A 21,555-nucleotide genomic window follows, 5' to 3' on the forward strand; every position below is an offset into this window, starting at 1 on the left:
TCCACAGTTCATGTGACTCCCATGGCTCGTCTTCACATGAGATCTGCTCAATGGACCCTAGCTTCCCAGTGGTTCCAAGCCACCGGGAATCTAGAAGATGTCATCCGCCTCTCCACCAGTTGCCGCACTTCACTGCTCTGGTGGACCATCCGGACCAATTTGACACTGGGACGTCCATTTCAAATTCCACAGCCCACGAAAGTGTTGACGACGGATGCATCTCGCCTGGGGTGGGGAGCTCATGTCGATGGGCTTCACACCCAGGGTCTGTGGTCCCTCCAGGAAAAGGATCTGCAGATCAACCTCCTGGAGCTCCGTGCGATCTGGAACGCACTGAAGGCTTTCAGAGATCGGCTGTCCTGCCAAATTATCCAAATTCGGACAGACAATCAGGTTGCAATGTATTACGTCAACAAGCAGGGGGGCACCGGATCTCGCCCCCTGTGTCAGGAGGCCGTCGGGATGTGGCGTTGGGCGTGTCGGTTCGGCATGCTCCTCCAAGCCACGTACCTGGCAGGCGTAAACAACAGTCTGGCCGACAGACTGAGCAGAGTCATGCAACCGCACGAGTGGTCGCTCCACGCCAGAGTGGTACGCAAGATCTTCCGAGAGTGGGGCACCCCCTCGGTGGACCTTTTCGCCTCTCAGACCAACCACAAGCTGCCTCTGTTCTGTTCCAGACTTCAGGCACACGGCAGGCTAGCGTCGGACGCTTTTCTCCTCCATTGGGGGACCGGCCTCCTGTATGCTTATCCTCCCATACCTTTGGTGGGGAAGACCTTACTGAAGCTCAAGCAAGACCGCGGCACCATGATTCTGATAGCGCCCTTTTGGCCCCGTCAGATCTGGTTCCCTCTTCTTCTGGAGTTGTCCTCCGTGGAACCGTGGAGATTGGAATGTTTTCCGACTCTCATCTCGCAGAACGACGGAGCGTTGCTACACCCCAACCTTCAGTCCCTGGCTCTCACGGCCTGGATGTTGAGGGCGTAGACTTCACTGCGTTGGGTCTGTCTGAGGGTGTCTCCCGGGTCTTGCTTGCCTCTAGGAAGGATTCCACTAAAAAGAGTTACTTTTTCAAGTGGAGGAGGTTTGTCGTGTGGTGTGAGAGCAAGGCCCTAGAACCTCGTTCTTGCCCTGCACAGAACCTGCTTGAATACCTTCTGCACTTATCAGAGTCTGGCCTCAAGACCAACTCAGTAAGGAATCACCTTAGTGCGATTAGTGCTTACCATTATCGTGTGGAAGGTAAAGCCATCTCTGGAGAGCCTTTAGTCGTTCGATTCATGAGAGGCTTGCTTTTGTCAAAGCCCCCTATCAAGCCTCCTACTGTGTCATGGGATCTCAACGTCGTCCTCACCCAGCTGATGAAACCTCCTTTTGAGCCACTGAATACCTGCCATCTGAAGTACTTGACCTGGAAGGTCATTTTCTTGGTGGCAGTTACTTCCGCTCGTAGGGTCAGTGAGCTTCAAGGCCTAGTAGCTCATGCTCCATATACCAAATTTCATCACAACAGAGTAGTGCTCCGTACCCACCCAAAGTTCCTGCCGAAGGTGGTGTCGGAGTTCCATCTTAACCAGTCAATTGTCTTGCCAACATTCTTTCCCAGGCCGCATACCCGCCCTGCTGAACGTCAGTTGCACACATTGGACTGCAAGAGAGCATTGGCCTTCTACTTGGAGCGGACACAGCCCAACAGACAGTCCGCCCAATTGTTTATTTCTTTCGACCCTAACAGGCTAGGGGTCGCTGTCGGGAAACGCACCATCTCCAATTGGCTAGCAGATTGCATTTCCTTCACTTACGCCCAGGCTGGGCTGACTCTTGAGGGTCATGTCACGGCTCATAGTGTCAGAGCCATGGCAGCGTCGGTGGCCCACTTGAAGTCAGCCACTATTGAAGAGATCTGCAAGGCTGCGACGTGGTCATCTGTCCACACATTCACATCTCATTACTGCCTCCAGCAGGATACCCGACGCGACAGTCGGTTCGGGCAGTCGGTGCTGCAGAATCTGTTTGGGGTGTAAATCCAACTCCACCCTCCAGGACCCGAATTTATTCTGGTCAGGCTGCACTCTCAGTTAGTTGTTCTTCGTAGGTCAATTTCTGTTGTACCCTCGCCGTTGCGAGGTTCAATTGACCTGGGTTCTTGTTTTGAGTGAGCCTGAGAGCTAGGGATACCCCAGTCGTGAGAACAAGCAGCCTGCTTGTCCTCGGAAAAAGTGAATGATACATACCTGTAGCAGGTGTTCTCCGAGGACAGCAGGCTGATTGTTCTCACCTACCCTCCCTCCTCCCCTTTGGAGTTGTGTGTTTCATCTTTTGCTAGTCATTCAACTGGCGGGAGCGGTCGCGCACGGGCGGGAAGACGGCCGCGCATGCGCAGTGGGCGTGCCCTGCGTGCCGACCGTCCCGCGAAGCTTTTTTCCGGTTGGTGGGGGCTGCCGCGGACGTCACCCCAGTCGTGAGAACAATCAGCCTGCTGTCCTTGGAGAACACCTGCTACAGGTATGTATCATTCACTATATGGATGGATGGAGGAGAGGGCAGGGGAGAATGGAGAGTTGCTGGACATGGAAGGATGGAGGGCAGGGAAGTCAGGAAGGAGATGCATATGGATGGAGGGGAGGGAAGAGAGGAGAAATGCTGGACATGGATGGAGTGGAGGGCAGTTAAGAGAGGAGAAATGTTGGACAAGGATGGAGGGAAGGAAAGACGAAGGAGATGCACATGGATGGAGGGGAAAGGAGAGAGGAGAAATGCTAGACATGGATGGAGGGGAGGGAAGACAGAGGAAGTAGCTGCACATAGATGGAGGGGAGGGGAGTGAGGAGAAATGCTGGATATGGATGGAGGGAAAACTGCTGAATTTAAAGGCTAGATTTGGAACACTTTGAGGGCAGATACTGAAACTTGAGGAAGGATAGGGACAGGGCTACAGATGGTAGACAGGGTGCATAAGGACACAGGAGTATGGTGGACATGGTGAGTGAAAAAATATCAAATGGAAAGAAGGCACTGCATAAAACAGAAGACACTGGGACCAAAGCGAATAGAAAAACTAAATGATCAGACAACAAAGGTAGAAAAAAGTATTTTATTCAGAATTTATAAATTGGAATATGTCAGCTTTTGGAAATGTGCATCTGTGATATTTTGCATGCAAGTTTCAGTTTTTCTAGTATTGTTGCATGCCGAGTCTAACTTCTTGAGGTAACTTTCCAGTTCAGTATTTTGCCTTCACATTTTTTTAATTTCTAGTTCCTTGTGTCATATCTGTTATGTGTTTTTCATGTGTGATCAAGGTGCAGTATTCTGCTAGTGTGTAGCATTTGCGGCCTTTTTTTTTTTCACTAGATAGTGTACTGGTGATTTAGAGCCCGGTGTAATTACAATGCTGTCTTTCCAAGCATAAGGTTGTAGCTCATCCTGTCCTTGGAATTAGTGCTGTTATAGTTTGGTAAGGTTATGTGTGTGTTTTTGCACAAGTTTGTGTATAGTGTTTTGCAGTGGAGAGATTGTGTGTTGGCCTTACTGAGGTGGCATTAAAACATCAGAAAGGGTTTTAGAGCCTAAATCATGACACAGTACCTCTTGAAGGATCTACATATAGAGCTTATGCATTTCTAAGGTCTACACTGGCATAGTATGGGAAAGGGGGTGGGGAAATACTACTGGAGAGGAAGAGGGAGTGCTGGTTAAGTAGGAAGGAAGGGAGAAAGAGCTGGCTTTTTTGGGAATAACCATAATGTATATGTATGAGATATCTCATACATATTCATTATGCTTATTCCCAAGAAAGCCAGCGTTTTCTCTCTTCCTTCCTTCCTCCATATTAGCATATTAATTTGCATATATATATATATATATATATATATATATATATATATATATATATATATATATATAATAATAAAAGCACCTCCAACGTTCTGAAGCTGACTCCGTGGCCACTGCCTTGAAGCATTCGTGCTCTCTGTATCCATCTCCTGAATTGACGTCACATACTTCCGGTTGCGTCACCAGCAGCAGTGCCCAATCACACAAAAGCAGCATGAGGCACCTCCAACGTTCTGAAGCTGACTCCGTGGCTGACTGCAGTGAAGGGTTCATAACGGGCGGGACCAGAGCACAGAGAGAGAGAAGGGTCGAGCCTGCATGCCTTTTCCCGCTGCTGCTGCCAGCCGCCGTAACCCTGACTTGGTACGTGAAGATGACTTCTAAAACCCCAATGCACACTCCCGCCGACCTCCCTCTCCTCTCCGACTTTGGACCGCTGCCCTCCCCCTACTCCCCGACCGACTCCCTCCCGAGTCGCCGTTCAACCACCCCATACTCTCCCCCCTCCCATCACGACTTGCCTCTGGACGTAGAGGACCCCACCCTCTCCCCCCAACTTCCAGGGTCGTCGTCTCTCCGTTACTCCCTCCCTCCCTTCCAGTTCCAAGCACCCTCCCTCCGAATTTCAAAAGACATCTTCACTTACATCGTCGGTGTTACGGCGGCTGGCAGCAGCTGAACAAAGCGTGCACGCTCGGCCCTTCTCTCTCTCTCTCTCAGGACATGAGAGAGAAAAGGGCAGAGTCTGAACGCTTTGGTCAAACTAGGCCCATGACAGCAGGAGAGCTAGACAACACTTTTCTTTCTTAGCTGCCAAAGAGAGCAGGCACTCTGCAGAAAACAGCACAAAACAATTAGTATATCAATGAAGCCTATTACAAGAAAGAAGGAAGCTGCAAAGCCAGTCAATATCAGGCAGCCATCTAGCAAACCAATCAGAAATACTTGACAGCAAATTAATCCTTGCAGTGGAGTGCTGTATTCTAGAAGACAGGTTTTGTAGGTCTTTTGTTCAGTCAGAACACTATGATCAGTCAAATTAAAGCAACACATCCTCTCAAACCTCACACCACTAAGGAGTAAATAATCACTAACAAGATGGTTCTGAATCACTGCTTTCTTTAAACTAGGGGTCTCCTGGGTCAAGGCAGCAATAAGGGAAGAGGTGAGATTAATTGTCATGGCTAGGGCACAAGAAAGATGTTTCAGTTCTATCTGTACATGAAGTGGAAATCCAGGCACACCAACTAAGGAAGTAGATACTACTACTACTTATCATTTCTAAAGCGCTACTAGATGTACGCAGCGCTGTACACTTGAACATAAAGAGACAGTCCGTGCTCGACAAAGCTTACAATCTAATTAGGACAGACAAACAGGACAAACGAGATAAGGGAATATTAAAATGAGGATGCTAAAATAAGAGTTCTGAACATGATAGAGCAAGAGCTTCAGAAAACAAATTCACTTCAGAGTAACAGAAGAAAAGTGGGTTGTGAATGATCTAGGGCAAAGGTTATAAGCATGACCGGAAGAGAGCCCTCTCAGGAATGCACCGGTGGTAAGTGCAGGGACCTCCCAGAGGCATTAGTGGGAACATAAAAGAAAGCTATTTTCTCACAAAGAAAGAACCAGCCAATGAGTAAATACATAGGAAAATAAGCAAAGGTTACAGGGGTTGTGGAAGTCAAGATAGTCCAGGATATGTGTCATAGAAATACATTTTATAGCATTTTGAAAAGAGAAACAGTCAGTAGCAGATGTGACATTCAGAAGTGAAATATGAACTGGCTGATCTTTAGTGAAAGCAGTAGGATTTTTCACAGCTCCTAGGTTATATATTTCTCCAGAAAAGGTATCTTGTTTCTTACTAGTGGAATATGCTGGTTACAGACCTATGCAAGAATGGGCATATTAGTAAGAATATCCCTAAAGTGGGTGTCATTTATTATTTCACTGTAAAGTTAAAGTACTCCTATTACAAAAAGCAGAAGTATTCACGGAGGCCTGAGCTAATAAAGCCCAAGAGTTTTCAAAAGCACCAGAAAGGGATACAAGAGAGCAGAGTCAAAACAAAAGCAGGCATATGCTTTCATTCGGTATATTCAATATACCAATCCCATGGTTACCGTTCTTGCATAGGTCTGTAACCAGCATACTATACCATAACCTCACCACCTCTGGTGGGAAGAGGATACTCCAAATGCTCATTTACACACAACCAGTTCCACAATATTGAAGTTAATATAGATGATATAGCAATAATATACCATGAGGGCATGTGGTTAATGATATATCACCAGCGGTGGTTATCCTTATAGAGAATACATGTCAAGTAATACTAAAATTCAAAATATTAACAAAGGTTAAAAGCCTTAATATCCAAGAACTAAAATTAAAATGATAATAACTATAAGAGTTATACAAAACTAAGTCCAAAATGTCCTTTAAGCAGACCAGGTGTGACTGTAATATGAGAAGTTGCTTCTGGATTCCCAAAGGGATAACAAAAAGGAATAGTACTTTAGTTCAGACATATAGTCTGTCACCAAGTGCTCCTATGTAGGCAAGGGAACTGGTGCTTTTCAGCAGTGGGTAAGATGAATCCATAATGACAGTCGTTGAAGCTTATATACAGAGTATCCAACGAGCAGCACTTGATAGTCCTGTGATCTTCGGGGAGAGTGCTGTAGCAGGCCAATGGTTCTTAACTTAGATGCAATCTCCTGTTTGAAGTTGTGGGTATGATGTACCATCCACTCTTTGTGCAGTGCATCCTGGAGCCTTAAATACTACTACTACTACTACTACTACTACTTAACATTTCTAAAGCGCTACTAGGGTTACGCAGCGCTATACAGTTTAACATAGAAGGACAGTCCCTGCTCAAGGAGCTTACAATCTAAAGGACAAATGTACAGTCAGTCAAATAGGGGCAATCAAATTGGGGCAGTCTAGATTTCTTGAATAGGTTAGGTGTCGAAGGCGACATTGAAGAGGTGGGCTTTGAGCAAGGATTTGAAGATGGGTAGGGAGAGGCCTTGGCGTAAGTGCTCAGGAAGTTTATTCCAAGCATAGGATGAGGCGAGGCTGAAAGGGCGGAGCCTAGAGTTGGCGGTGGTGGAGAAGGGTACTGAGAGGAGGGATTTGTCCTGCGAGCGGAGGTTACGGGTGGGAACGTAAGGGGAGATGAGGGTAGCGAGGTAATGAGGGGCTGCAGACTGAGTGCATTTGTAGGTTAGAAGGAGAAGCTTGAAATGTATGCGGTACCTGATCGGAAGCCAGTGAAGTGTCTTGAGGAGAGGGGTGATATGAACATATCGGTCTTGGTGGAATATAAGACGTGCCACAGAGTTCTGAACGGATTGAAGGGGGGATAGATGATTAAGTGGGAGGCCAGTGAGGGGTAGGTTGCAGTAGTCAAGGCGAGAGGTAATGAGAGAGTGGACGAGAGTTCCGGGTGGTGTGCTTAGAGAGGAAAGGGCGAATTTTGCTGATGTTAAAGAGAAAGAAGCGACAGGTCTTGGCTATCTGCTGGATATGCGCAGAGAAGGAGAGGGAGGAGTCAAAGATGACTCCGAGGTTGCGGGCAGATGAGACGGGGAGGATGAGGGTGCCATCGACTGAGATAGAGAGTGGAGGAAGAGGAGAAGTGGGTTTTGGTGGGAAGATGATAAGCTCGATCTTGGCCATGTTCAGTTTCAGGTGGCGGTTGGACATCCAGGCAGCAATGTCGGACAAGCAGGCCGACACTTTGGCCTGGGTTTCCGCAGTGATGTCTGGTGTGGAGAGATAGAGCTGGGTGTTGTCAGCATAAAGATGATATTGGAAACCATGAGATGAAATCAGCGAGCCCAGGGAAGAGGTGTAGATTGAAAAAAGAAGGGGTCCAAGGACAGATCCCTGGGGAACTCCAACAGAGAGCGGGATGGGGGTGGAGGAAGATCCATGAGAATGTACTCTGAAGGTACGGTGGGAGAGATAAGAGAAGAACCAGGAGAGGACAGAGCCCTGGAACCCAAATGAGGACAGTGTGGCAAGAAGTAAATCATGATTGACCGTGTCAAAAGCGGCGGATAGGTCGAGGAGGATGAGGATGGAGTAGTGACCTTTGGATTTGGCAAGGAACAGGTCATTACAGACTTTAGCGAGTGCCGTTTCTGTCGAGTGTAGAGGGCGAAAACCAGATTGAAGCGGATCGAGGATGGCATGAGAGGAGAGAAAATCAAGGCAGCAGCTGTGAACGGCGCATTCAAGTAACTTGGAGAGGAAGGGTAGGAGGGAGATGGGGCGGTAGTTGGAGGGACAGGTAGGGTCAAGTGATGGTTTTTTGAGGAGTCAATTCAGAAGTCAATACTGAATGTAAATGTTTACATTAGGTTAAGATATTGCTGTGCAGTGATTGGGGATCTGGTGGTACCATATGATGTAAAGGCCCTGTCATTGAATGTTCAGTAATAATTTCATATGAGGTAAGACCTTCCCTAGCTCTCTGATGTGAGTTTCGAATTGACATAAGGGCACAGGGCAGTGCAGTTAGTCAGTTAGAGGCCCAGTCAGAAGTTAGGGCTCTTAAAGTGCTCTTAAGCATTTGGTTTATTCTCTCAACTTGGCCAGAGCTTTGAGGATTATAAAGAGTGTGCAACTGTCTCTTGAACCCAAAAGCCAAATTCAGGCCTTCCCACACATGAGACAAAAGCTGGGCCCTGGTCAGAGGATAGGACCAGGGGCATGCCTCAAACTGGAATGAATTTGTACACCAAATTTTTGATGGTTGCAACAGCAGTCATTGAAGTGGATGGGTATGCCTCCACCCATCTAGAGAATGGCCAGGTGAAAACCAAGAGATACTGCATTCCCCCCCCCCCCCCCCCCCCCGCCTTTGGCAATTGGAAGTTCTGTATAGTCCAGTTGAAGTTGAGGAATGGACCCCTGGATAGCGGCAAAGGTCTGGGAGCTCGTTTCAAAAGGAGGCTTTTGTGGTCTGCAGTGCAAAAGTGGTAGCACGCCAGGGCTAAAGCGTCCACAGTGGAATCAAAATATAGCAATATTGGGCAACCAGCAGGCAGTGCAGGTACATCTGGAGGAGGAGTTTGAATCGGTGGCTGCTGAATGCTCACAGGAAGGTACTGTGGGAGAGGAAGAGCATGTCAAGAACATTAGCTAGGAGCTGCCTGCGGGGGATGAAGAACAGTAACAATTAGTGCAGGAACCTCTCCCCCCCCCCCCCTCCCCTAGTGGCATTTGCAGATGGCCCAATAGTGGCAGAGGAGGCTGATGAGAAACCACAGCTGGCCTATAGGGGATATGACTGCCACAGATGGGAGGTGCTCTGCGGCTAAACTGCTGGGACAGAATTTGCAGCTGGTGGGCTAACGGCAGCAGAAGTTACAGCTGCTGCAGGAAAGGATCCAAATACAGCAGGAACACAGGCAGCTGCTGCGGACCACGCAGCAGGAGAACCAGGAGACAGCCCAGAATATCTGGCAGCAGCTTCTGGGGATCTGGCATGATCTCCAGGATTACATGGTGGTCTTGGCAAGCATATTGTCTATACAGCAAGAGCCTGAACCTCCAACTAATAGCAGTGAGGCCACCAGTCTTGCAGCAACACCCTCTATACTAGCCCCAAGTTACCCCAGTGGCCACACTACCCAGCCAAACTTCACACCACCCTCCTCAACTGCTGAGCTGCAACCGCCATCCAAGCACCCAAGAATGGGACCCAGATCACTTCAGGCTAGAGGGACAACTGTAAAGCCTGGTGGCCAGATTTCCAGGGTGTAGCAGAGGTAGCAGGACTGTGAGGTTCAGTGGAAGCCCCAGAGGGGAGGACTCTGACACATTTTCTGCTCCTGCAAAGCCAAGCCATTACCAGCAGCTCAGGGGCGGGGTGGGAGAGATGTTTCCCAGAAAGGATGGGGGGGGGGGGGGGGACGGGAGGATCATGTAGGGCTGTGAACCACCTATATGCTGTGCTTGGGGGGGAGAGTATGTGTGCGCTGGGGGGGTGGGGTGGGGTGGGAGTTTCCCATGGGAGGAGAGAGGGTGGTGGTGGTAGTGGTTACAGAGGTGCTGCGCACAAATAAATAGTGCACTTACGTTTACTGAAAATTGGTGAGAATGAGTCTTGTCTGGTGTACACTTCCAGGTGGTATGCTCTCTGGTAAGCTCGGTTTGCAGGGGGGGAGGGGGCTCCCCATCCTCTGGGTCTGGTGGTTGCTGTCCCTCCTCTGGCAGGGCCTTTTTTTCTTCGGAGAGCCAGGTTGTGCAGCATGCAGCAGGCCATGAAAATTTTGGCAACTTTTTCAGGGCTGCAGAGGAGCTCCCCTCCAGAACAATCTGAATCGATTCTTGAGCTGGCCAAAGGTCCATTCTGTGATCTTGCAGGCACTCTTATGCCTTTTGTTGTACTCCTCCTCTGTCTTATTTTCAGGGTGGACTATGGGAGTCATGAGCCAGGCTTGCTGGGGGTAGCCTTTGTTACCTGTGGGGGGAGGGGAAGCAGAATCACAGTCATGGGTGTATTTGGCTGGTATGGTGACCTTGTGGAGGTGGGGTAATCATTGTGAGTTCTGGGGGCATCTAGAGGGAGGGAGTGTGTTGAAGGTTAGGAGTAGTAGTAGTAGTAGTAACTTAATTAACCTCTGCTACATTTCATTTCATTTTCCCTTTGTCTAGTATACAAGCCAGCAGCCGTGTTATGGAATTGGATCACTCTGATGGAACACTGAAAATAAATTATTCTGATCGTTTGGTGACTCTTCTTCGAGAAGTGCGCCAGCTTTCAGCACTTGGTTTTGTTATTCCTGCAAAAATTCAGCAAGCTGCAAACACTGCACAGAAATTCTACAAGCAAGCGATTGTCCTTAAGCAGGTATTGAATATGAAACTACGATGATTTCAAAACTATAGGTTATGAAGCATAGGAGAATGTGTCTTGCCATTCTCAAATTATTCTCTGGAGAGAGAACCCTCCAGATTGCTAATGTAGCTGCACTGCTTAATTTTGCTCTTTTGGTATTTAAAGGTCACAAAATTACATTGAGCCTGCAAATAGGTGGGAAAATGTGGGATACAAATGAAACAAATAAAAATAAAATAAACATATTCCCTGATTATGTACAGTTTTCCAATATTGATTGGTTGAAACAGGACCAACTCATTTTTGACTTTGATGGTACTTTCACTATCTTTCACATTTTAGAGGAACAGTTCTAGTGGGAAGTACATTGTTAACTAAATGTACTGCTGTCTCCAGAGGTTTTGATTCTTGAGTATTTTAGCTGTCAATACCTTTGTTTCAATAAAACATCTATAACACTTAGTGTGAAGGATGAGTTCATTCTAGTATTAGGAACAATAGTTCATCTGAATTTTTTTTTTTTGTTGAGTGTATGCAGATGTGTCATTCTGTTGGGATCCTAAATTCTGCAAGTGAACAGTGATGAGAGGAGGTCTCCCCCTCTCTCGGCATTCACACCCCTTCTTTCCTCCTACCGCTCCCAGCATCTGCCTCCCTGCCTGTTTACCCTCTCCCACAGCATTTGCTCCTCTGCTTCTCCATTCTTTGCCAAGGGTTTCACTGTAGTACCTGCCCCTGCATGTTTCCTTGCTTCCCCTTGGATATACCTGCTTTGCAGTGGGAGTCTGTCCTACTGCAGTAAAACCCCTCCCAATGGCTGAGCAATGATCACTTAGGACCCAGAGCAAGTTTTTATTGTGGGCCCTCCAAAATACACACACTTTCTTCTCCCCCTCCAACAGTGTTTTTTTCCCCCATCTGTATTCCTCTAGTACACTCACTACTCTCTCTCATTATTAATGCTTTCTCATCATTCTCCAATTCTCAAGTGTTGTAACTGTTCCTTTCACCTTAGCACTGACCTTTCCCCAGCATTCTCACCCATCAATGCTCTAAAAATTTTCATTTTATTCTTAGCTCTCTTGTTACTCCTAGCCTTTTATTCCATGCAGGACTTGGCAGAGCTTTAGGAGCAATGAGAGTTCTAGTCTGCAAGTTTTGAAAATGTCAGTAAGACCAGCACAGATGAGGAGGAGTGGCAGCATGTGTTCTCACTACCTCTTTAGTTCTGCATGGGATGAAGTGTAGTGTATACTGTATGGCTAAATACACACGTACCTTATGGGGAATAGTGGTTTTGAAAGGTGTGGGTGAGGCCTACTAAGTGATGTTTTATAGCTTGATGAATGGTAAGCACTACATACCTGCTATCAAATCCTACACATATTAGTAATAAACTCCTGGGAACTAATTTTCTTGTAATGTAGGAACATTTCATGAAATTAATAGAAAATATAATAGGTCAGATATGATAGAAATTAAAATCTGACCTTTCTGTATCTTGTACTACTCAGTCTTGTTACTTTTACAGGTGGCACATTTTTACAATACTATTGACCAGCAAATGATTCAAAGCCAAAGACCCATGATGCTAAACTCCGCCTTAGCATTTGAACAGATAATTAAGGTAAAGGACTGTTTTTTGCTTTCCCATGTTGCATAAGAGCCCTTTAAAGGCCCTGCTCTGATTAGTTTATATTTAGTAAAAGAAACCTAAAAAGATCCCTTAGGGTTAATTATTATTACATTATGCTCACCTTTTAAAATTTGGGTCAAAGACTTTGATATTAATTATTATTGTTTAGGAGAAAGTATATTTTGTTAAAATTGTTCCCTGTATAGCATTACGGGAGAAAGTTATCAACATAGGCTACCATACGGTGACAGCAGTGGTGGCAGGAGAAGGGGAGATGAGATACCAGTCTACTGTCATGCCACTGGTGCCATCCAAATGTTACTGTTTTGGGTGGATGCCTAGTTTGGCAGGGCCAGCCCTGGCCCTAATTTGCCATACCAAATTTAGATGGATCCCATCCAGTCCTATTGTGTATCTACTTTTATTTTTCTAGCTTCTTGTGAACACAACCTTCTGAAAACTGTTTGAGGTCTTTTTTTTTTTTTTTTTTGCATCTATTCCTATTTCTTGCACATTTCTGTGCCCTTACTTGATTATACTCAAGGACAGCTTAACTGTTAAAAAGACTAGGCAGTCATGTAGGATGGCAACTTCTGGGAGTTAGGAAAGACATCAGCTTGTACTTTTGTCCACAGGGCAAGTGAGCAGTTTTCAAGTTTCCTATTTATTTGGGTAAATTGTTTTTGCAAATTGCCTTCAATGGAGCTATTCCAAATTTTCCACATGTAAAACATGTTTTATGTGTGCAAAATGGTGTGACTGTATACACTCCATACAAGAATGTGTACTGATAACTTTTACGTGATCCATGTATAGGCATTCCTGGGGGCAGAGTTACACCTACACAGAGCAGATACTTCTTATTTCACCAGCCTTGGAGCCTTTGTAGGCTTGTGCTAGAGCATTTGTGTGCTAAAAGACTTGTTCTAGAAGCCTTTTTTTCTTCTTCTTTTAAAGGCATATACATGGTTAATATGTCATTATAAAATAAGTGTTTACAATTGAATACCTATTAAAATTTTTTAATGTTACCCCCCCCCCTAATGTAAAGTTTAATATTAACAAATATTTTCAATTAGGAATTTTCACAGTATCATTCTGGGATAGGGATGTTGAGTTTCTTATGAGGCTGAAAATTAGTTGAAGGGGTACAGGGTTGATACCTAACACCCTTTCACTGGCCTTGTTTATACTGACCAGTAATATTTGTGAATTCTTTTTCCTACTTGTCATCCTCTACATAACCCTTCCAGCAGGTGAGTGGAGACTGAGAACTACAGAATTCTGGTGGAGCCTATAAGTTAGCTGTGCAGTCCCTCCCAGATTCAGTATTCCCTAGCCTCTCAGCAGGTAATAGAGGTGCCAGCCTGTGCAGTCTCGACTGGTCTGATAGGCCTGGGGGTTTCTAGTCCTAAGGAAAAAAAATGTTACTGAGGTCAGCAGTGTGTAATTCATGGCTCCTAATTTATCTTCTTCTCTCGCACGGCTCCTTCTTGGCTCCTGGTTGGGGCTGTGGCCCGTTTGGGGCCATATTGTGCCCTGGGGGTGTCAGCCCCCGTGACTGGGACCCCTCTCTCCTTCCTTCCCTATATCTCCTGGTTCCTTGGCCCTGAGGGTTTCCTTTTTGTTTCTTGAGGTTTTTTCTGTGCCTCAGCCTCTGGTGCTGTCTAGGGGCCTTGAGTGCTTGGAAAGTGAGCCTCATCTTTGCTCTTTGTTAAAAGAAACAAAAACAAAACAAAAAAACCCTCTGGTTTGGCAGTGCCACGGTCTCTTTGTTTTGTGCTTAGTTTGGCTTTGCCTTCATGGTGTTTTTTGATGGTGTTCTGTGACCTCCCCCCCCCCCCCCCTTTTTCCTCCTGTTCTTGACTTTGTTTCTAACTAGTTTTCAGTTGAGCTATAATTCCTTTAATGGAGTTTCTGCTAGAGGGCAGGCAGCTTTGTGGGTGGTGAGTACTTTGTACCACTACAGGAGATTTGTAGAGCAGCAGACTAGTCCTAGTTGCATTCTTTTGCTGGGCACTACCATGTAGATTTTCTTGCTCATCAGGATGTGGCTTTTGGGGCTTGAATATTTGAGCTGAGGGTCCTACCCTTGATGGTCACTACCTTTAGTACTTCCCATCTGTCTAGGCCGGTTTGGAAGGACGCTAAAGAAGGATAAATTAGACTTTACCTGCTAATTTGCTTTCCTTTAGTCGCTCCAGACCAGCTTAGAATCCGCTCGTACTGTTATGATTTGGTCTTCTGCATTTTTGGTTATCTCCACATGGAATTTGTTGTGGTGTACTTCCTTGGGGGTGGGGGGTGCTGACTTTGGATGGAAGTGTTTCTTTTTGTTATCAAAAAACCCTCTTAAAGTGATACTTATTTATTTTTCCATAATTATATCCTGCTTTAACCAAAGTGGGTTACAATCAAACGTACATAATTAAAAATTCAAGTACATAAAGCCACAATAATCACCATCTAATTCTAAGTATTTGGGTGAAATCAGAGTATCATCTCTCCAGAAAGGCTTTCACAAAGCAGTGAATAGGCTGTCACTGCATGGCATCTGACGCCTAAAAGAATTGCCAGGTCCAGTTTTACTCTGATAAGAGTCTCAGTTTCTTAGCGCTGCTCATCTTTGCTGCAGATCGTAGTTGTTCCATGGTGTTGGGCTAAACCTCAAATAGGGTTTGCTGAATTCTCTCCTTTGGGTGCCTGGGTTTCCTCCTGCACAGAACTCAGTATTCCAAGGATTGGAGAGGTCACCGCTCAGAGCTGAATGGGCAGGAGTTTGAGAGTTTGGGCTTAAGAGAAATTTCTGGCACAAAGGACTGTTCCAGCCCTCCTCCTTCAGTCCAGGTATACTTTGCTTGTTTAGCACCTGTCTGCCATCTTCAATCTCTAGTAATTCTTAATGGCTCCAAATTGATCCCAAGGGCCTTGGTATGTGGATGTTGTGCACTTGATAATGGGAACTGATTGCATTTTCTTGATTTCACAGGTGGTTGTAGTAGGATCCCATTCAGATCGACTGAGCTATTTTGACTTAAGGTCTGATCACCGAAAGAGTCAGGCTGCACAAGATAGATTTTTTGCTCAGTGCTGTTTTCTGCTCTGCTTAACACATGCAATGACTTTACATCCTTGGTTTATATTCATGTTTGGTGACTGTTTGAGGTTTGGTGTCACTACTGGAGAAGTTCCTTGTAATAAGTAGATACTATGTGTATTCTCTCTTTCCTTCAGGAAGGTGTAGATAAGGGGCTGTCTCTGAATTCTTCGAAGATACATGTGTGACCTTTACATTTTACAAGGGATGGGTCCAAGGTTGTTTTTGGTTTTGTAGTAGGATGTCACCTGTCTTTTGTAGGAGTCAAGCAGATTTGCTGCCCCATAATGGGCAATGGTGCCCTAATTATTGGAGCCAGCGCTAGGGTTTCAGTGGGTGCTGAGAACCCCTAACATTTAGAAAATTCCTGCTTTTTATACAGGGAGGGGTAATTGGTATTTGAAGTGTTGGCGCCAGTGGCCCCAATGGGACCTTAATTTGATCCTTTGGAGCATTGGTGGCTCCTTTCTTAATCCCTGAGGCATATCACTGTAAAGGATCTGTCCTTCTAAGATCTATTGTTTTTTCTGATAGCTATATCACTGTAAAGGATCTGTCCTTCTAAAATCTATTGTTTTTTCTGATAGCTATTTGTTTGGCTCATTAAGTATTGAAGTTGCAGGCTCTATTTTGATAATGTCCCTCTTGGCCCTTTCAAATGAGTCAATCAATTTCCCTGTATTCCCTTTTTGCTTAAGATGGTTTCTCCCTTCTTTTAAACCAGGTGATCTTTCTTCTGACATTTTCTAAGTGGGAATGTCTTTCCATACTGGCTGCCCATTCAGGCTGAGGTGAATTTCAAATTTTATTGTATTCTATTTGAGTATTTATAAACCAACTTCAATCCCAATGGTTCAAAGTGGAGTACAAATCAAGAGACTTCTACATTAGAAGGAATTTACTTTAATAATCTCAGTGAAACTATTAATAAAAAAAATACTATGATCTCATCGTTGAATAATTAAATATACTTGTCTAGTAAAAAAGTATGTCTTGAGAGCCTTTCGGCGCAAAGTAAAGAGAGTCATGGTTTTTATGATGTTTGACAATTTAAGTGTTGATCAATCTGCTTGTCCAGAATCTGGTTCCCTACGTTCCTGGTCATAGGTTATGCTTAAGTCGGGTAGCGTTCTTGGAGGAGCCAATGGTGAAACAGGTACGACTGGTGAAGCAGAGATCACAGGCATTTTTGGTTGTGGCTTCAGAATTGTAGATTGTTACCCGGAGAATTGTGTAAAGAAACTGTCTTGTTCTGCAAAGCATTAAAACATTGGCTGTTTTAGTTGAAGGATTAGTTGGAAGGATGCTTGCTGCTGCTGGTTTGGGGTAGTTTGGATCTAGGGGTTTTTAATGTACTTTTTATGGCTGTACTCTATTTTCATTTGTTGGAAGTTTGGCAGCTTCTGTGGTATCTGAATTTGTTTAACCCCTTTTCAGAAAATGAATCTATTGGGCCGTACAAAGGCAAGATGACATCCAAATCTTCCTTGTCTAGGCAGAGTAGGGAAATAACTGCTGCAGCATACATATTGAAGGATATACACCTTCCAAAAGGCTTGTAAGCATATTTGATGAGAGCTCTGGGTTCTTTCTGGGCAGAAGTTAGAGCAGTTGATCCAGAAAACATTCTGAGATGAGCTCCGTGGCTGTCTTTTCATACAGATTGTGAGCCCACTATGGATAGAGAAAGTAGCTGTATACAATATGTAAACCACTTTGATTTGTACCCCAGAAAGGAAGGTATATCTCAAATCTAATAAACATTTGTTGGGCACTATAGAGCAATTTTATAACTGTCCATCTTAATTTAGGCACCCAAATGCCTATTCTTTAGGGACATTTAAGCGCATTCCACAATCCGGTTAGTACAGAATTGTCCTTTTCTTGTTTTAAATTGCTTTTCCATTATGTAGCTTCCCACTATTCCAGAACCTGTGGAATAGTTGTGTCCATCAACTAGCAGGTGGAGATACAGAACTGAAAACTGAGCTGAAACATCTCTCTTGTCATCCAGTCCAGCTCCTCAGTATTTTCTATCTCCAGCAGGTGGATGGACACACTTTTCAACCTGAGCCTCTGGTTCTGAGTGATTTGCTCCTGGTCCAGTTGGTCAACTGGTCCCCAGTTGAGATTTGCTGGTGGCTCGAGTTTGCAGAGTCCTATCTGGAGGTCTTCAGATCCCTGTCTCTGGTGGCCCACAAATTTACTTCTTTCCTCCCTTCACCTCTCCCCTGTTTCCCGTAGAGCTCTCCTTTTCCAGTACAACAACCTTTAAAAAAACAAAAGGAAAGATCTACAGGATAGGAAAGATCACTGGAACAAGTCTTTGATGTGGTTTCTTTGGGCCTTAAAGTGATAGTGTGCAGCTCGTTTGTGGCAAGAGCATGCCTGAAATGGTATCAGCAGTCTGCAATGCAAGATGGGTGCCATGATGCCCAGCTTGAAGTAGGGTTGGCCTATTTGGCGGATGCTTTTTGACATGTTACAGGTTAAACCCCGCAGTATGTCTTTGGCTGTCACGGCACATCAGCAACTCTGATTGCAGCATTGGGCAGCGGATACAGCGTCAATGTCATGTGTAGTTAAACTGGGGCAAGTGGCTATCTGGAGATTATCTCAGTAACTTGGTAAAAGACTGGGGGGGGGGGGGGGGGGAACTAAACCACTACAATTGCCAGAGGATAAGCCATGGCCATCTGTCTTCAAGAGGCTCTCGATCTTGATTTTGAGATAGCAGACTGCACCGACCTGGTCGTCAGCAATATGGTCAGAAGTCATGCTTCCAGGCACGCCGATCCTCCTTTCCTGTGTACAGGAAGTCCTCCTCTGTCAGCTAGAGTGCCTAATGCCTCCTGAGCTTCTCAATGATGCGAAGCTGGTCCACTCTTCTTGTCCTCCGGTGGGGGGATGTTTTCAGGAGTTTTGGGAGGAGTGGACCAAAATCACGCCAGACCATTGGTTCTAGGTATTCTTACAGAAGGTTACAAATTAGAGTTCTTCCACCTAGTCACTCCTTTCTTCTTGCAGTCTCCTTGTCGAAAGGGAACCAAGGCAGTTGAGGTTCAGGCCACTGTAGATTCCCTTGCTGGTGCTCTGGGCCATTGTTCAGTTCCCTAGGCTGAACAAGGACAAGACAGATACTCCATCTACTTTGTTGTCCTAATGAAGGAAGACATCTTTCATCCAGTCTTAGATCTTAAAGGTTTAAACCTGTGTCTCTGAGAGTCCCACTTTCACATTGAAACACTAAGAGCAGTCATAACCTCGGTTGAAGCAGAAGAATTTCTCACTGCCCTCGATCTTAAGGAGGTGCATCAGAGGTTTCTACATTTTGCGGTGCTGGGCTGTCACTTCCATTTCATGGCTTTGCCCTTGAGAACATTTACCAAGGTTATAGTGATGGTGGCGGCCTTCCTTTGGCACCAGGGAATCAGAGTTCACACGTATTTTGATGGCTCATTTGCACATCATGGTGGTGACTGGCAGAGTTGTCTGTCTTGTACAGTCATTGGGTTTGGTGATCAATTTTGAGAAGAGCAGACTAATTCCATATCAGACGCTGGAGTATCTGGACATTCTATTTGACATGGCAAGGGAGAGGATCTTCCTTATGGAACCCAGGAGTTTGAAGCTGGTTCAGCAGATTCATATTCAGTCAAGGCAGGTCCTGTGTTGGGAATTAAATCCAGGTTCTGGGGTCAGTGTTGGTGACGATGGAAGTGGTGGCATGGGTAAGGGCTCATATGCGGCTATTACAGGAGCCTCTTCTCAGCCACTGGTCTCTGGTGTAACAGAAGCACAACCTTCATCTTCTTTGGACGCTGGTTGCCAGTCAGTGTTGGTTGTCACCCAGGAATTTGACTGTCTGAGCTTGCTTAGAAGGCTGAAGGAGACTTATTTGCTGGCGGGGAAGCAGGCTACTCGGGCCTTGCGGGCTCATTCTACAAGGCGTACAGTGACATCCTGGGTTTAGACTGCCTTACGGTCTGTAGCAGATATTTGCACGGCAGTGACGAGGTTGACACTGCATACCTTTGCCAAGCTCTACAGGGTGGATGATGTGGTGTGCTTAGAAGCCAGTTTTGGGACTTTGGTCCTCAGGGCTGCGGCACCAGGCTCACATCTACTCTAGGGATTGCTTTTGTATATCCCACAGATTCTGAAATAGTGGGAAGCTCTATAATGGAAGGAGAAATTAGGTTGTACCTGATAACATTTTCTCTTATTTCCTCCCACTGTTCTAGAGCCCACCCAAGGTTTCTGAGATGTTCAGTCCGTGCAAAGTAATGGGTGAGGTAACAACTATTACCTTGCATGGTGCTTCCTCCATAGCTCTCGTTCTCTACAAGTTGTCCAGAGATGAGAGAGGTCCATACATGTTTGCTTATTTGGTTATTGTTAGGTTAGCGAATTGTTTAAGGTTGTTTGTGTTTGTTTTGGGTTATATCCTTTACTGCTCGTCTATGTAAATATGGGGAGCTGGACTTGATGCCAAGAGAGAGATGTCTTGGCTCAGTTTTCATGTCTCTATTTCCACCTGCTGATTGATGGACAGAACTATCCTACAAGTTCTGGAATAGTAAGAATGAGTAATGGAAAGACAATTAGGCAAGAACTAATTTTTCCTTAGACATTATTTCAAAAGGCATTCAGGGAGGCTGGGTGTGATTTTGTTGAAAGAACCTCTTTTTTTTGGAGGGGGGGTGATCTCAAGGTTTGATTGATTGTTGTTTTGTATCTCATCAAAGATGGTGTACTTTTCTTAAATGTTTTGCATAGTATGTACACCGCTGTGACTTGTCTTTTTCAGAAATGGTGGTATAGAACATTTTATTAAACTAAATTAATGTTGACATTGATTTGCTGACATGTAGAATCCACATTTACACCAGTCTATGGCAGACATAAATGGGTATGCCTAAATGTCACATTTACTTGCTCAAATTACAGAATTCTGTGAGTTGTGCATGTAAATGGTGGCTCTGCTTATGCACTGCCCATGTCCCTACCTTGTGAATTCCCCTCTGACAATTATGCACTAAGCCATTTTAGCACATAATTTCATAATTGCATTTAGGTGCACTACTGCTATTTTACACACATAAGTGTACACTTACATGCATCAGTGGCAGTATTCTATAAAGTTCACAAAGGGTGCTTAGCTTTAGGCACCTCGTTATACCCCCCTCATTCTATAAGTTGGACATTAAAGCCAAGGAGAGTACTACCTTTGTGGCCTGAGTCCCCAGGGCAGCCTTAGCTTCCTCCTGCCCAGTTTATGGAGGCTGGAGTACGTTCTATGCCTCTTCACTGGGCTAGCAGGATTAGGAGGGAGAGGGTTTTTTGTTTTGTTTTTTAATCTATCCCTGAGTCCTGTCAGACGTCTCCTGGGAAGATTGAACTATTGAGGGAGTACCTGGGGCTTCAAAATCTTTGGCTGAAGTGTTTAGCTGTCAGTGTTTCTTTTTCTCTCTCTCTATCTGATGGGTGTTTAGGAGGCAGGATGTAATTTGAGAAATACAAATGCCTCCCTTGAATCACAAGTCAAGAACCTTGGAATAGAGCTAGACTCAATACTTTGGCTGATCCTCCAATTCCAAGCAACTTTCAAGAGTTGCTTCTGTCATTTGTGACAACTGTGCTGCCTCTCTCTTTACATTGAGAAGGCAAGTCTTGTCATTGTTGTGTATGCCTTGATAACTTAGTACTGGATTACTGTAATGCAGTCTACACAGGTCTGACTACAAAGGGTCTGCACCAGCTCCAGTTGATTCAGAATGAAAATTGTAAACGATATGACCACATCAATTTTTGCAAAAACTTCACTGGCCACCAGTACAATACAGGGCTAAATTTTAAACTCTGTCTAATCTTCAAGGCCCTTAAAGGAAATGACCCAGAGTACTTGAACAGGATCTCTGTACACACCTCCAAGGCCGGTAAGATCCTCCCACGGAGTATGACTAACCATGCCCTCCCCTAAGGACATCATGCGATGTGATACTCCTTCAGCAAGCGTTCTCCAGAGTAGCCCCCACAGTCTGGAATGCAGTCCCTGAAAGACCTCGCTGAACATAAACACAGCTAGTACTCATGCACCTTTACTCCCCTTATTTT

General features: G+C 45.3%; 1 protein-coding gene across 1 annotated transcript in view; it reads left to right on the forward strand.

Moving 5' to 3' along the window:
- The window catches only part of DYNC2H1 (dynein cytoplasmic 2 heavy chain 1), a 1,078,189-nt gene that overhangs the window by 91,708 nt on the left and 964,926 nt on the right, over nt 1-21,555 (forward strand). Inside the window, 2 exon segments of the mRNA XM_030202388.1 lie at nt 10,522-10,717; nt 12,237-12,342. Coding sequence (XP_030058248.1) covers nt 10,522-10,717; nt 12,237-12,342 — 302 coding nt within the window.

The sequence above is a fragment of the Microcaecilia unicolor genome, chromosome 4, assembly GCF_901765095.1.
Source record: "Microcaecilia unicolor chromosome 4, aMicUni1.1, whole genome shotgun sequence".
NCBI classification, from domain to species: Eukaryota; Metazoa; Chordata; class Amphibia; order Gymnophiona; family Siphonopidae; genus Microcaecilia; species Microcaecilia unicolor.